Source organism: Hypanus sabinus, chromosome 3 (genome assembly GCF_030144855.1).
Source record: "Hypanus sabinus isolate sHypSab1 chromosome 3, sHypSab1.hap1, whole genome shotgun sequence".
In the NCBI taxonomy this organism is placed as follows: domain Eukaryota; kingdom Metazoa; phylum Chordata; class Chondrichthyes; order Myliobatiformes; family Dasyatidae; genus Hypanus; species Hypanus sabinus.
Window position 1 is genome coordinate 55,095,531 of NC_082708.1, and position 17,406 is coordinate 55,112,936.

At 39.0% G+C, this 17,406-nt stretch overlaps 1 protein-coding gene across 4 annotated transcripts in view; it reads left to right on the forward strand.

Moving 5' to 3' along the window:
- Positions 1–169: 169 nt before the first annotated feature.
- The window catches only part of tgfbrap1 (transforming growth factor, beta receptor associated protein 1), a 41,158-nt gene continuing 23,921 nt past the window's right edge, over positions 170–17,406 (forward strand). The window contains exons 1-3 of one of the 4 annotated variants that reach the window (XM_059964389.1): positions 241–307; positions 600–737; positions 6,624–7,333. In XM_059964389.1, the coding sequence (XP_059820372.1) occupies positions 6,649–7,333 (685 nt within the window). In that variant the 5' untranslated portion in view covers positions 241–307; positions 600–737; positions 6,624–6,648. Of the gene's footprint in view, positions 308–599; positions 738–6,091; positions 6,226–6,623; positions 7,334–17,406 lie in introns of those variants that run through there. The other 3 variants (XM_059964391.1, XM_059964390.1, XM_059964392.1) reach the window with 3 other exon arrangements.

Below are 17,406 nucleotides of genomic sequence, written 5' to 3' on the forward strand. Positions count from 1 at the left end.
CAAGCGCAGATCGTACGGTCTCGCCGAACGGGAAAGGGTTTGGGTTTCACGAGTCAGCGGACGCCAGCGCTTGCGCCCCTGGTGGTGGAGAAGCGCTTCACAGGATCACATGACACCAACCTTCGACTGCAGCCAAGGTAACATGACCGGAAGCACCCGGGGAAGCGCCGGAAGTGGATTGTAGCAGAGTAAGGTGCACAAGCCCAATCTGGAGTCTTAGGTAAGAAGACGAAGCAGAAGCTACCGAGGCTTCGGGCGTGGTGGTTGACGCCGCGTAACGGATGGAAATCGTGATGATTACCGGATGGTAAAGGATAAATAGATACTGGGTGTTGCTTGGAAGCATTAAGGAGAGCTATTTCGTAATTTAGAGACAATCAGGAATTATTTGCCCTACCTGCTCGTCTGTGCATCACATATTTACTTACGGACGTAAATATGCGATCCGTAGGCTAATAGGTTATTTCTGTTAACGAATTATATACCCATTTAACTCGGCATTGAAATTGCTCCAGGTGTTCGGCAATGCTGGAATTCATCGATATTGACCCTCCTACGACCTTCCAAAGAGCTTTAAAATTATAACTTTTTTGTTATAGAAACGATTGTAGGAAATGTGGCGGTAACGAATGCATACTTAACACTTGCAATGAGCAAAATTTACCATTGACGGAAAAGATTCTGCAGATGCTGGAAATCCAGAGCAACACACACAAGATGCTGGAAGAATTCAGCAGGTCAGGCAGCATCTATTAAAAATGAACAAACGGTCGACGTTTCAGGCCGATACCCTTCATCAGAACTGGAAAGGCATCAGAATGAAAAGGTGTAAAGATGGGAAGGAGGTCAAGCTAGAAGGTGGTAGATGAATCCAGTTGGGTGGGAAAGGTAAATGGGTGGAGTAGAAGGAATTTGATTGGAGTGGGAGAAAGAAAAGGAGGAGCACCAGGGTGATAGAGGGCACCAGAGAAGAAAGAGGCTGGAGTGGGTAATAGGAGAAGAGGGAAGGGGGAATTCTCTAGCCTTATCTCTTTGCAGATATCACCCACCAGCCCTTGTCCCATCCTTCTTGCGTACCTTCCCTCTACACTCAGCCCTGATGCAGAATCTCAACTGAAATGTTGTCCATCCCTTTGCCTCTACAGATGCTTCTTGACCTGCTGAGTTCTTTCAGCAGTTTGTTAGTAGCTCCAAATTCCAGTATCTTTTGATCTGCTTTCTCTTTTCTATGGATGCTTCCTTCTGTTTGTTTATGGTTTTCTCTTCCCACCCTAAATATCATTTCATATATTCTCCCCTCTTTTTAAATTACAGTATTTTCACATAATTTTGATGTAAGTATAGTGACCCAGGTAATTTTTAGCTGCTTTAATTCTGCATTTTGGAGTTTTAATACAGTCTTTAGTTTATCATGTTGTCAGCCAGCAAATCATTTGAATACTGGAAAAGCAGAAAAATGTAGGAATTGTAATTCTGAATGAAGAAAAAAATCTGAAAATACTCAGATCAGGCAGCCTCTCAATTTTGTTCTGTTTTGCTCTCCCAGTCCTGAGCTGCATTAGATGCTGGCGTTCCCTGATGAAAGGGCATTGATCTGAAGCAGTAACCCTTGTTCTTTCTCCACAGATGCTGATTCATCTGCTAAGTGTTTTTAGTATTTGTTAAAATAATGAATGAGGTGTTCAGCAATAGTTGCACTTGGATTGAGAGGTGGAGATGAAGTTAGAGTTGATATTGGAAGATTGGAAGACCATAAGAATTAGGCCATCTGGCTCATCAAGTCTGCTCTGCTATTTCTTCATGGCTGATCCATTTTCCTGTCAGCCCCAATCCCTGCCTTCTCCCTGTATCCCTTCATGCCCTGACGAATCAAGAATCTATCAATCTCAATGACTTAGCCTCCACAGCCATCTGGGACAATAAGTTCCACAGATTCTCCACTCACTGGCTAAAGAAATTCCTCCTCACCTCTGTTCTAAAAGGACACCCCTCTATTCTGAGGCTGTATCCTCTGGTCCGAGACTCCCTCACCATAGGAAACGTCGTCTCCACATCCAGTGTAACGAGGCCTTTCAGCATTTGATAGGTTTCTATGAGGTCACCCCTCATTCTTTGGAGTTCCACTCAGTACTGGCCCATAGCCATCAAGTGCTCTTCATATAACAAGCCTTTCAATCCGGGAACCATTGTTGTGAACCCTCTTTGAATCCTCTTCAATGTCAGCACATTTTCTTAAATAAGAGGCCCAAAACAGCTCCAATACACCTCCAGATTTTTGAATTTTCTCTCTATTTAGAAAATACCCTTTCATTTCTTCTACCAAACTGCATGAGCATACACCTCTTGACACTGTATTCCAGCTGCATTTATTTGCCCATTCTCCTAATCTATCCAAGTCCTTCTGTAGCCTCTCTACTTCCTCAGAACTACCCACCCCTTCACGTACCTTCATATTGTCTGCAAACTTGGCCAGAAAGCTGTCAATTCCATTATCCAAGTTATTGACATATAACAGAAAAGGAAGACCCAACAGTGACCCCTGTGAAACACCACTAGTCACTGGCAGCCAACCAAAAAAGGCTCCTGTTATTCCCACGCCTTGCCTCCTGCTAATCAGCCACTGTTTTGTCTGTGTTGTTATCTTTCCTGTAATAACATAGGCTCTTGTTAAGCACCCTCATGTGTGGCACCATGTCAAAGGCCTTTTGAAAATCCAAATATACAACATCAACTGATTCTCCTTTGTCTATCCTGCTTTTTATTTCCTCAGAGAATTCCCAACAGATTTGTCAGGCAAGATTTTCCCTTGAGGGAACCAAGCTGACTTTGATCTATGTTATTATGTACCTCCAGGTACCCAGAACCACATCCTTAACAATCAAGTCCAATGACTTCCCAAACACTGAGGTCAGACTGACTGGTCTATAATATCCTTTTTTCTGCCTCTATGCCTTCTTGAGGAATGGATTGACATTTGCAATTTTCCATTCCACCAGATCTATGCCAGAACCAATTGTTGAAAAATTATTACTAATACCTCCATAGTCTCTTCAGTTACCTCATTCAGAACCCTGGGGTGTGCACCTTCTGGTCTAGGTAACTTACCTGCCTTCAGATTTTTCTGTTTCTCAAAAACCTTTACATTAGTATTGACAACTTCTCACGCTTCTCCCCTTGGTGCTCTTGAACTTCTGGCATACTATTAGTGTCTTCCACAGTGAAGACTGATGTAAAGTGCATATTCAGTTTGTCCACCATGTCCTTGTCCCCCAATACTACCTCTCCAGCATCATTTTCCAGCAGTCCTATATTCACTCTCACCTCTGTTTTACACTTCAGGTATCTGAAGAAACTTTGGTTTCTTTTTAATATTATTGGCTTCAATATATCAAATGTGTGAGGTGGAATCACTTGCAGATTTGCTGTAGTGAAAAAAATTATTGATTTCAAATTATATTTTTGCTTTTTAAAACAATAAAATTGGGATCAATGCTGTTTAACTCAAATAATTATTGACAGTGAATTTAATTACAATTGAAGAACAAACATAATCTCATAGGATTCCATGTGAAAAGTCAGACAATCCACATTGGTTTTTCCTGAATCCGTGTTTACAGTTTGAAAACAGATAATTAAAGATTTTATTCTAATTGTGGTTTTCTGTTTACTGGAGAAGTATTACCCACTACACCTTTCTATTTTACTCTGTGTTGGCAGATGTCTCCAGAACTGAGACCACAGATGCTCTTATCTAAAGTGGTCCCAATGTCAGGGTTTCGATCTCAAATACTGACTATCTGTTTGCCTCCACAGATGCTTCCTGACCTGCTGTGTCCCTCTGGGAGTTTTTCTTTTCATGGTGAAACTGGGTTTAAAAAGTCTGCATGTGGCTCCATTATAATTAAACTGCATGCTGTAGCAGGCATCATTTGAAATGCCTGAAGTCACTGTATAACTAGATGTGAGATCAATTCGTGTGGTCAGTAATTCCTTGTTTACCCTTCTCTCCAGAAGATCATGACCCATGATCAGTTGATCTTTCATGAGCACCCGCAGGTTTCTAATAGTTGGTGATGAGTGGTCATGTGATGCTCTCAACAGTATTTGTTTTGGCAGTTTGCCTCCTGGAATATTGTCACTGGGACAAGCCAGCAACATTTTATGCTCAGCACATTTCATTAAATATTGTGCCGCCCATGTTATCCTGGCTGATCTAAGTTAGGTCAACCTTGTGAAAAGTTTAACTCTAATTGACTCTGCAACCTAGCTCTGCACTATCCCACATTTCCTTTTTTAGCTTTTCAGGGAAAGCATAGTTAACTCGAAACGTTTGTCTCAAGCATCCTCATGTTTATTTCATTAGAATTCTAAAATAGATTGCATTGATTGCATTGATTCAGCAGTCAATTCCACAACTGTTAACGATAAAGGTTATCAGAATAGATATGTTTTTTTTCATATAGTGTCATTAATGTCATAGAAACATAGATTACCTACAGCACAATACAGGCCCTTCGGCCCACAATGCTGTGCTGAACATGTACTTACTTTAGAAATGACCAAGGGTTACCCATAGCCCTCTATTTTTCTAAGCTCCATGTACCTATCCAAGAGTCTCTTAAAAGATCCTATATGGACCTCCATCACCGTCGCTGGCAGCCCATTCCACGCACTTGCCACTGTCTGAGTCATTTGTATCCTAATGATAATAACCATATTTGACAATTTTTGTTGCCTGTTAGCACTGTTAGTTTGGGCATGGTAGCATAGCGGTTAGTGCAATGCTGTTACAGCTTAGGGCATCAGAGTCTGGAGTTCAGTTCTGACATCATCGGTAAGGTCTGTAGGTCTTCCCCATGGAATGCAAGGGGTTTCCCTGGGTGCTCCGGTTTCCTCTCGCAGTCCAAGACGTGCCAGTTAGTAGGCTAATTGGTCATTGTAAGTTGTCCCGTGGATTAATCAGGAGTTGTCAGGGGTTAATGGGCAGAGTAGCTCAAAGGACCAGAAGGGTCCTTGCACTGTATCTCTAAATAATCAAATCCTCAATTCTAAATGGAGTGTTGTACATGGATTAGCAGGAAATCTATAAGGGCTTGAGTAGATTGAAAGTAAATGAAGCAGTTAACAGGAATTGTACTTGACACACATCCAAAAAAAAAGTCAAAAAGAAACTATTTATTTGTTAGGCCAGCAGATCGGAGATGTCCCAGACATGGCATTGCTTCAGAGGCACTGTCTGCAATAGTTTCTTGCTGACCCCAAGAATAGAGTTAGCAGTTCTACAAATTACTTGATAGAGCATGGTGCAGGAAAGACGTATCAAATAATTGAGAGATGGCAGACTTTTGAAAGATAACATCACTGATTTTTACTTACCCATATTGAGAAAGGAGAAAATGTGCTTAAGATCTTCTGTTAACGTCCCAATATACACTCCATTGCACATCCCTTGTATGGATGTACTTTCTAAATGATAGTATTTTTGTATATTTAGGAATGATGTAGAGGTAGCTTGTGACACAATATTTAAGCAATTTTAATATTTCTTATTTTGTTTCTGCCCTTGCATATTTTTGCATTCAATTGCATCATAAAATCAAAACGCAGATTGTTGAAATACTGAGTCTGGAGATAAAAAACATGATGCACTCTAAATACAATCCATTAGCTACATAGCAACACTGTTTTGTAATAATAGAATTAATTTTCAATAAAAGTATGGCGCCTGGGCAAATGTTAGATTTGATTTTTTTTAACCAATTAATTAAAAATAGCCTAATTACTGTTCTTCTTTGCACATTAACCATTAATCAGAAATAATTAGGCTATGTAGAATAGCTAAATTTATTTAAAATAAAGCAGATGTTTTGTCAAAATCGCAGGCTTTGTCATGGTAGGTTATTTAAAAATCTTAACAGCTTTATTACAAATAAACAGCTGGAGTATATGGATCCCAATCCTTGAAAGAAATACTGGCCAAAATGATAATGAATGGTAGAATGTGTTGTTGTGAAGTTTCCTATGCTTCTCAGTCTAGGCTCTAGGAAGACTACACTTGTTGATGTATTAGCATGAAGAAGAGTAACAAGAGCTATTGACCATGGTGGCAGATCTACTTATCCAGGTTGCATTAGTGATCAGGATTGCTCATCAATCATCAGTAGTATTCTGGAATTCTGCCCTACAGCCTGGCTGGCTCAGGTGTCAGATTGCTATTTGGCAACAGTAGGTTGATTTATTTTTGACATTCCTTTACCAAGTGTATTCTGTAGGTGTTGACTTGATGCTAGAGAAACTGTGGAAGTCACAAGTGATGCTTATTAACCTTGTTTTTGGCTCTGCTGCTTCATGTGATGTCAATTAAATGTTTGAGGTTCACAAACACTAAAGCTAAAATGTTACTAAAACGTTTTACAATTTTAAGAGCATGTCACGTTAATGAATTTATTTCATTTCTGCTAAATCTATGACAGGATGCTCATTTTCATGTGTTTGCTGGGAGCATCTTGCAAAACGCTTGAATATATTTTTGACTCTGCATGAGTTTCTGAGGGGTTTAAAACTTTTTAGATGATTTATTAAGCTTAAGTTTGTTGTTTATTATATTTTGCATCCACCCCTAGATGACTGGAAATTTACAAAGTCACAATGAGCATAAAGGCATTTGAACTTGTTCCTGTGCTTGAGCGAGATCTGCTGATAGGCGATAAAACGTGGATGACAATTGACTGCATTGAATGTTGTGGGAAGAATCTTTATGTAGGAACAAACGACTGTTTTATCTATCACTTCCTATTGGAAGAAAAAGTATCCTCCTCAGGAAGACTTGTGTTTACTCCAATAAAACAACTGCACATGTATCTGGGGCTTAAAAAAGCTGTGAATGAGCTGAAAGCGGCATCGGCTTTGAACAGACTATTGGTTCTATGTGACAATACTGTGACTTTATTACATATGATCAATCTGGAACCAATCCCATCAGGAGCTAAAATCAAAGGAGTAATTGAATTTGCTGTAAATGAGAATCCGGTGACTGGAGACCCTTTCTGTGTTGAAGTTTGTACCATTTCACTAAAACGGAAAACTGTGCAAATATATGCAGTGCATGAAGATCGTGTCCAGTTAATGAAGGAGGTATCCACACCAGAACAACCAGTTGCTATAGCTGTAGATGGCTACTTCCTTTGCTTGGCGATGAGCACACAATATATTATTTTGTGCTACAACACTGGTGTTTCACAGGACCTGTTCCCATTCAATAGTGAGGAAAAACAACCGATTGTAAAGCGGATTGGGCGAGAGGAATTTTTATTAGCAGGACCAGGTGCATTGGGTAAGTTTACTGGCTATTTGCTTAAGATATTTAATGTACAGAGAGACTTTTTATGTGCTTTATAAAGACCTGTTGTACTCAGAGAAAGGGCTGCTTAGCCATTCTTTCCGATTTTGAACTGGATGTTAAGATTCAAAAAAGCATGTATGGTGAGAAGGAAAGTCACACGAGTTCAAAAGATCATGGAAAGATGAGAGTAGTTGGCACTTCAGACAAAAATTAATTGTCAGGAAAGGTGGTATAAACTTAAATGGAGTGCAGAGACACTAGCTCCATGATTCACTATAACTTTTGAAGGACATTTTTTGATAAATAGAGGCAAAGCATGTGAAAATAATGTTATGGAGAACACCTAAAAGTTATTAGAATTCAGATAGAGAACTTTGGCTGATTACAGTTTCTGTGCCTTGGGAAGGATTTCAAGGACTTGATCAGGTACAGAGTGGGTGAAAATTATAACCATGGCCATGGAATTTATGTGGAGAAATTGTACAAAACTGGGATTTATAGGGGATTCAAAATTATGAAGAGATTTGATTTTTTAAAAAAGTCTATAGAGAAGCTGCTTTTATTGAGAGGTTCAGTAACTAAGGAAGACAGATTTAAGATTACTTAAAAAAAAGACACATGTCTGGGCAAGAGATGTAGATTTTGGTTTTAGTGAGTTATGATCTGAAATACATTGTGTAGAATAGGAGTTCCCAGACTATGATTTACAGGCCCCTTGGTTAATGGTGGGGGTCCATGGTATAAAAAAGGTAGGGGGCTCCTGGTCTAGAAGGACAATGGAAGGAGATTCGATATTAGCTTTCAAAATAAAATTAACAAGTGCTTAATGGAAAAAGTGTGCAGAGCCAAGTTATATACAACTACGATAGCATAGTTTTTTGAAAGAGTTGACAAGGGTACGTGGGTTGATTGCAATTTTCACTTTCAAAATAAATCTTCTAAATGATTCATGAGGTTGTCCAAGCTCTTCAGGAAAGTAATTACTAATTGGCTTCTCTCTTTAAAGATTGAAGATTTTTCATTGCATTGTTTTGAATTTGGGGCATTATACATATTAAATGTTTAATTAAAACCAGACTGCTGTTTTGCTCTGTATTTAAATTCTTCATTTTAGTGACTTGTTTGTAGAATTCACATATTCAAAGAGAATTTGTTATGATTGCATTTTTGTTTGCCCCTCTATGATGCTCGCAGAATCCACTTTTTCTTGAAGTGCATGATATCCCCTTTCTTTGCAAGTATATGTTCTGAATGTTCTGCTGAAATGTATGATTATTGCATTATTAGTTTGGACTCTAATTAGCAAGTAATGTTGTCTTCAAGTGACCTTGACAAAGGCATCACAAAATGTTGCACCACTATCGAAGAAAGTAAAGAAACAGAAAGCAGTTTCATATATTCTGCATGACTTTTTACTTGTCATTCACCTCAGACATCAGTTTAGCAGCTGTGATGTAATCAAATTGGTTAAGCAGCCAATCATATTGAAACAATCTTGGCCAGTGAATTGGGAAGTAACCAACCAGTTTTATAGAAAATGAAATGTAATTATGCACTTGCAAAGGAGCAATTGTTATAAGTGGTATTTACTTTTACGTTAGAAAAGTAGTCATGCTCTGGTTATGGCTTTTGCCAATCCAAATGTTCACAAGCATCTGTTATTTGGCCTTAAATTGGCATCATAAAGATAATATTCCAAATTTTGCTGGTAATTACTGGTGGTTCTATTTTTGTTTCAGTGGTGGTTAAGTCTGGGGCCTTTGCTCCCTTAGTTGTCAATTTACGACGACTCCAACAACACTCAGATCATGTTCAGATTGCAGGATCTGACACTGATTTTCCAATAATAAGGACTCCATTGGATTCCAGTGTGTTTCAGGTCAACGAGTTAGTCCCTCTGCATGTCAGCCCAGTAAATTGGGTGTTTGATTACCAGGTACAGCAGTTGTGGCCGTGGGCTAGTAAAATATGGGTCATTGGATTCAGTATTTTTGTTCAGGATGTTGGGAAAATAAGATACGAAAATCAAATTACTCAAAAAGAAACTTGATACTAAATTAACCTTTGAACTATATAGCCTGTCAATCTATTTTTATTAAAACGAATGATTCACTACTATATTTAAACTGGATTTATAATCTTATTTGTACAGGCCAAACCTAGTTTCCTTTCTGCAATTAATCCTAAAGCAATTATTTATTTATTTGTTCAATGATATTCAATAGTATTGAGTGCCTCTTTAATAATTTGGAAGATTAAACTATTTCTGCACCACAAAATGGTACTGTAATAATCTGCAAACTTGCAAACTTGGCATAGCATATTAGATATTTGTGATATAGGAAGCTATTGTCCATTGTGGTTATCCCAGCCAATGAATTAAATAGGTAAAATTATCCACACAAGAGGAATAATGTGCTAGCACTAGGAAGAGTACAAAAAGAGATTCACTTGGACTTTGCCTGAAATGGATGGTTTATCAGACGAGATTGGATAGGCTGCATTTATTCTCACTGGAGTAAAAGAGGTGAGGGATTACCCGAGAGGTTTATACAAATGAGAGCTGTAGGATAGAGAGTCAATCTTTTTTTTTACAGAGCACAGGTTTAAGGTAAAATGGAATAAACTTGAAGGAGATTTGAGGGGCAGGTTTTTCACAGATGTTGGTGGCTTTGTATGGAAACAACCACCAGGAGAAGTGGTAGAGGTAGGTAGAATTGCAACATTTAAAAGGCATTTGGACCGGTACTTGGAGTCGAGGGGTACTGGCCCAATAGGGGTAAATGAGAATAGTGTAAGTAAGCATCACTGCCAGCATGGATGAGTGGTGTTATCTTGTCTGTTTCTATGCAGAAACAATTCTATGACTCCTTATTCAGTATCTGGAGATTGAGGAAGACCCATTTCCCTTCCCGTGCTTTGGGTTCTGAGATGCCAGTGAAACTAATATTGGGTTGGCAGACTCAGCCACAGGTGAGGCAGGAGGATTTAGATAATTGGGTGGTTCAGAAGATAGTGCAGTTCATCCATCATTCATGCCGGGTCTCAGAGTACTCAATGAATGGGCTTGAGTTTCTTGATGCCATCTTAAATGCTGTTTCCCCATCTTGGCTGGTCATAGAACAGTACAGTACAGCACAGGAACAGGCCCTTCAACCCAAAATGTTGTGCCAGGGCAGCTAAAAAGTAAATCGAAAACTAATCTTTCCTACCTATGCAGTGTTCATATCCCTCCATCTTCCTCACATTCGAGTGCCTGTCTAAACGTCTCTTAAAAGCTTCTAATGTATTTGCTTCTACCACCATATCAGGCAGTGCATTGCAGGCATCCTCCACTGAGTTTGAAAAAAACTTACCCGTCACATCCCTTTTGAGCTTACCCCCTTCTCCCTTGCAGTGCATCTCCTCAGTAATTAAATATTTCTGCCCTGTGGAAAAAGATGCTCCCTGTCTACTCTATGCCTCTCATAATCTTATAAACCTCTATGAGATCTCCCACCAGCCTCTTCCACTCCAAAGAAAACAACCCAAGGTCGTCCAGCCTCTCATGATAGCATATGCCCTCTAAACCAGGCAGCATCCTGGTAAACCCCTTCTGCGCCCTCTCCAAAGCCTCAGTGGGTTGACCAGAACTCTATGCAATATTCCGAATGTGGCCTCACCAGAGTTTAATAAAGTTGCAATGTAACCTCTTGACTTCTGAATTCAATGCCTTGCCTAATAAAAGCAACCATTCTATAGGGCTTCTTAACCATGCTATCGACTTGTGTAGCCACTTTCATGGATCTTGGATCCCAAGGTCTCCCTGCTCAGCAAAACTGTTAAGGGTCTTGTCCTTAACAGTGTACTGTCTCTTTGCATTTGCCCAACCAAGGTGCAACACCTCACATTTATCATTTTTCTGCCCTTATCTGCAACTGATCTATATCACACTGTCTTTTTTGCTGGTCTTCAACACTATTCACACCACCACCAATCTTGTTATCGTCTGCAAACTTACTAGCCCACCTATTTACATTTTCATTTAGGTTATTTATATACATCACAAGCAGCAGAGGTCCCAGCACATATCCTAACGAAACACCATGAATTACAGACCTCTAGCTCGAATAAGTCTCCTCTGTCTTCTATGTGCAAGCCATTTTTGAACTCAAAGAACCAATTCACCATGGACACCACGCATCCTAATCTACTGGATTAGCCTCCCACGTGGGACTTCGCCAAACACCTTACTAAAATCCATGTAGACAACATCCACTGCCTTACCTTCATCAAACTCTCTCATCACTTTGTCTAAGCACTGAATCATGTTGGTAAGACACTACCTGCCCCACACAATGCTAGCTCTCCTTAATTAGGCCATGGGTTTCCAAATGCTCATATATCCTATCCTTCAGAATTTTCTGCAGTGATTTTCCTACAACTGATGTGAGACTCATCATTCTATGGTTTCTGGAAATTTTCCCTTGTTCCCTTCTTAAATTGAGGTAGAACATTAGCCACTTGCCTATCCTCTGGGAACTTGCCTGTGCCTAGAGGATGTGAAAATAGTTGTCAAGACCCCAACAATCTCGTCTCTTGCCTCCTTCAATAACCTGGGGTAAATTCCATCAGGCCTTGAGGACTTAGCCATCTTAATACTTGTTAGGAGACCCAATGCTTCCTCCTCTCTAAAATCCCTGACATATTTATTCACTCAGCACTGATCTCCTGGTCCTCTATATTCTTTTCCTTAGTAAATATAAATACTGAAGCAAAGTACTGATTAAGTACCTCACTCACATTCTCTGCATTTAAGCAAATGTTCCCCTCTTTATCCTTGAGTAGCTCTACCCCTGCTCTCTAGTTATCCTCTTGCTCTTGATGCAGTTATCCTTGGCAAGTGGGATTAAGGGGAATACCAAGGATTCACCTTAATCCTATTTGCCAAGGGCTTTTTATGGTCCCTCCTGGTTTTCCTAATTCCCTCCTTTAGTTCTTCATAATCCTCATGTGCTCTGTTTGATCCTAACTTCCAAAGCTTTGCATACTTTTTCTTCTTGGCTAAATTCATCACCTCTCTTCAGGGTTCACTGATCTTTCCATCTTTGTCTGATGTGGACCTGCCAGAAAAAAAGGTGTTTCCAATGGACTCTTCTTAGTTCCTGCTGAATGCCCTCATAATTTGCTCTACTCGAATTTAAAACTCCTGCAAACAGAGTTTCCAGAAATTGTTAATCCCTTTTTTAAGGAGCTTTTGAGGTATTCCTTAGTAAATATACAGTAAATACTACTGGTAAAATCTTCCCATTACAGAGAATAATTCAGTGTTTGCAGTGACTTGGAAGTGAAGAGGGTGATGAGGTAAGGTGGTATGGAACTGAGAAAAAGACATTTTGGGTGACTGGGAGGTCATAGCCTGTGGAGCTGGCAGAGGTTATAATTTCTGTACAAGTCAAGAGATTATCGTTCTGTTATTTCTAGAAGCGAAGGAAGATGCTTGAAATGATATTTCACTTATTTCCCCCTCATTGTTCTGCTACATGGTGGATTTGGTCGTGGTGTTCTGAGAGCTTATTTTTTGTCATTGTTGAATTTTATTACCTTTCCTGCCAACATTGTTACATCTGATGGTGCAGAAAAGTTTCATTTTATTCTGATATCGTTTATTTACTTAACTGTTTGTTTAAAATACCAAAGCTAAATAGTAGAAAATAAAATTTATCATTCAGTGACAATGTCATGTTCTCCCTATGAAAAGTATAGATGTTGATTTTTGCTTTTTGTAGTTGTGGAAAGCAAATAAAAGCAGAAATAGGTGATGTTTTGCACATAAAGGAAACAGGCTTTGAAAATGAAAGTGAGGATGTAGCTATGTTTAGGGTGGAACTGCTACCCTGAATTACCAGTACAGACTGTTCAATGCAACTATTCCCTCCTGACCCAATATGCTATTTGCAAGAAAGACTGATCTGTCACAATTTCCAAGGCTGGTCATAAGAGCAACTTCGAAGTCTGTCAGGCAACAACCAGAAGAACATCTGTGGGTTCATGCTTCAGCTCCCTGAAGGGAATAATCAATTTTTGGTGACTTAAATCGTTGGTCACACAGTTAACCTTATCTACCTAACATAGCTTGAACCAAGTATGTAGAATCCGTCTGTTATGATTCCACTTTCTTCATACCTTCTAGATGTCTGTTGGAGAGGTTGATGATAACTCCTTTTCAGCCTTTCCTCTGTCCCGGGGAAAAAAAACTATCTTTGTGACTATCAATTATGAGAACAGATGTTCTTAAAGTGTTTATCCTCAGAATTTCTTTTTCTGAATCCTATTATCCACCTTCATCTCATTAACTGCAGCCTTAAGTAATTATGTTTGCGTATGTTTAATTGTTCTACCTATAAACACTAGCATCCAATTTCTCTTTGCTGCAGGCATGTTGTATTGGAGCTTCAGTTTATACTGGCCTAAGTACAGCATTCTATACAAGCTCATGTAGAACTGTTTGCTGCCACACTTTATACAGTATTCCGTTTTGAGATTTTGGGTATCCCTGGCAAGACCAGCATTTAATTACCTTTGAGAAGCTGCAGATGAAGCACTACCTCAAACTGCTTCTGACCCAATGAGCAGATAACAACAGGCATTCGACTTGACAAGGATGAAGGAGTAGCAGTATTTTTCACACCAGAATGATAAACTTTGAGGGGTCTTCCTAGTGGTGGTGGTTCCTTGTCACCGAAGATTAGCCTTGGCAAGTAACTGCAGTGCATTATGCTCATGATTCATTTGCCAGAGTAAAAGTTTAGGTTGGAAATTGTGGTGTCACCCAGATAGGTTGTTTTCCACTTCTCTGGATTTGTTGAACTAGCATCAGGTATGTGCAGGTTGGTAGGTTGAAGTCCATCTTCCCCAGAATATACTGGTGCAATTCTACATTGCTATCATAGCATCCTAACATCAGCCATTACTGTCTGGTTCGGTGCAGCATCGTTTCACAGTGTATGAAAGCTACAGTAAATTGTCAGGCCAGCAGCTAAAGTAACTTTCTGCAGCCTACCATCACTGCAGGACTTGTATGTGTCCTGGACCAAGAAGCTGGCAGCAAGAACATGACTCACCCTGCAAATCGCCTTTTCCAAAAGCTCCCTTCTGGAAAGCACTGTCGGGCTTTTGAAACAAAAACCTCACGCCATCTCAAAAGATTCTTCCATTTGGCAGTTAATCAGATCAATCTTTCTATTTACTCTGGACCCATCTATTAATTCTGCACAGTGAACACTTTAACCCGCTTTATATATTGCTGTTCACTTTGTAAATACATGCTGGTATTTATGTATTTATGCACATTTTATTTCAAATCCTTTCTTCAAACTTTATTGTATATAATTCTGTATTCTTTATAATTGTCGAATGTTTTTGCTTGCATGCTGCGCCAGCAAATTCCTAATACGTGTAAATATATATGGTGAATAAATTTGATTCTGCTATATTTTCCTCGTGTCGGAAATGGCAGAAGGATTGGATTGAGATATGTGAGTGAGATTATGTTGTAGGGCAGCAACAACACATGTCAATTGGCCACTGCTTTACATTTCTCATTCCTCCTTCAGTCAGCCCAGCCCATCAAATCTAAGATGACTGTCAGAGCAATCTCATTAATCTCTTTCCCCTACTTTCTCCCTCTCTCATGTGCCCATTAACGCTCCCCTGATACTTCTACAAGTAACTGTTCAGTAAAGGCAGTTTGAAGCATAAAATTAAACTATCCACCAGCTTATTTTTGGGATGAGAGAGGAAGCTGGCACACTCAGTACTTGGGCATACGAACACAGACAGTACCAGAGGTTGGAGCTAAACCCAGGTTGATGGAGCTGAGACAGCTGCCTTTGTTCAAGAGTTCATGCATGTTGCGAGAATTTCATCACGTATTTGCAAAGATAGGGAAAAGGTGTTAAGGAATTAAATGGAGGACCAGTATGTGCAAGATATCCAAGCTCAGAGCTGCTGTTTTAATCACTGCTTTTGTGTGGCTAGTCCATTAATACTGTTGGTTAGTGTTGACTCCTTGCTTCCCTCTCACCTCCTTATGGACTATTTATATCTCCTTCCCAAACAACAGCCAGCATATCTGTCCACTCGTGAAAATGCGTCATGTTTACTTACCCATTTTATCAAACCAGTCTTGAAAAGTAAAGGTATTAAATCATAGCAAACTTTATATATGTATCTTTATAATTTGTAGAGAATGAACTTCCTATTTTGGAGCCATACATTTTAGATTAGGGGTTCCCAACCTGGGTTCACAGACCCCTCGGTTAACAGTAAGACTCAATGGTATAAAAAAAGGCTGGGAACCCTGGCTGGAAATGTAAAATAAAAGTAGTGAATAGTGTCTGTGTGAGGAATCTTACTGTGTTGACAGTTTATTGAAACATCATTTATTTCTGTTACCTGCAAACAATTTACAATAAAATTTATATTAATAGATATAGTTTCCTATGTAGAATGATTCTGCTACATAACCACCTTCATGTTATTAGCTTACGATAATGGAGGCACTGTGGGTGAGAACTCTTAATTCTTCTCTCTGGCTTTTGAGCATTTCTAGCAAAGACACATCACATTTGTAACAAGACTATTTCACTGAAAAAGGATATCAGCAGTAATGCTCATGATTGAATTTTTCCAGCTAATATCACTCTTCAATGGGAGAACAAACTGATGTATTTTGAAAACCAGATACTTTAGTTTACCCACCCAGTGTAGCTGGCTGTTACACTATATCACCTTGCTTCTGCAGTTGCTTCTACATCACTGAGGTGGAAGAGAGGAAATACTGTACCATAACATAGTTTGTCAGCAGAAATATGCAGACTTACTGTGGGTGAATTTTCTGTCAACTCTAAACCAGATGTGTTCGTCTTAATACCAGAACAAATGTAAAAGCCTTTTGATACTTTGGAAGAAAAAATGGCATTTTTTAATTCTAATATATAATAACTTCTACCCTGAGTTGTATGGAGGGTTTCATTCTGAGTATAACCAATCTCTTTCCACCTTACTTCACGTCACCCATCCTTCTTTATTCCCGTCTCTGTTGTGCAACTATCTTTTCCTTAAGTGCATCTGTATTTCTCCCCATCAAACTGCTTGTGTTAGCAAATTTGTATTGCCATTATTTTGTACTAAAGCTTTCTAGGCTTTATCATATAGCTGAACAATGAGTGAAAAGGTGGTGGAAATGAGTGACTAGTCAAATTCCATACAAACCTGCAAGTTCAACCCAGGGTCATTCTAATGTTCGTGACCATAACAAGTGTTTTGCGAAATCACCTTTTTTTAAAACTTGGCTGTCCTCTCACCATTAACTATTTTTGTTGTGCGGAGAATCATACCTTGTACATACTCCAAAATGTGGGGTAAAAATAATTGCATTTTTTTATATAGGGGATTGAACATTTTGGAGTATTGGTCAAGGTTCAAGTCACCACATTAAAAAATATAGTTCTGTGCTTTTCCAATTCTCTTTGCCCAGAAACTACTTTTGAAGATTTACATTGTTACCAGTGATGTCATTATTTGCTCCTATTATAGAAATAGTGATTGGATTTTGTTTTTGTGCTTAAATCAAACATGGTTAAGCTAATTGTCATTTATTGTAATCAAATTTCTGTTGTTGTGGTATTTTTCATTTCCTGTGCATGGAGAAAGAAAAGGCATTTTTATATACTTTTTAAAAAACAGTGTCGCATGACTGTAGGATAACTTCAACATTGTCAGTATTGTTTTCACTATTTTCTCACAGAGCAATATTTGAAAACAGTTCATTTACTTAATGGAAGTGAAATAATCAAGGTTTGTAATGGGGAAAAATAACGTGCTGGATGAATTAAGTAGCTCAGTTTCTGTAGATAGAAAAACAGTTAATATTTCAGATTGATGGCTTTTCAGGATTTAAATATTTTACTTTTAGATAGTGCATGAGCGGTTTCACCAGCACAATTTTCACATTGTCTTAAAAGTTTACTTCAATCAAGTTTCTAGGAGAGCACCATGAATATTTAATCTAACATTTTTGC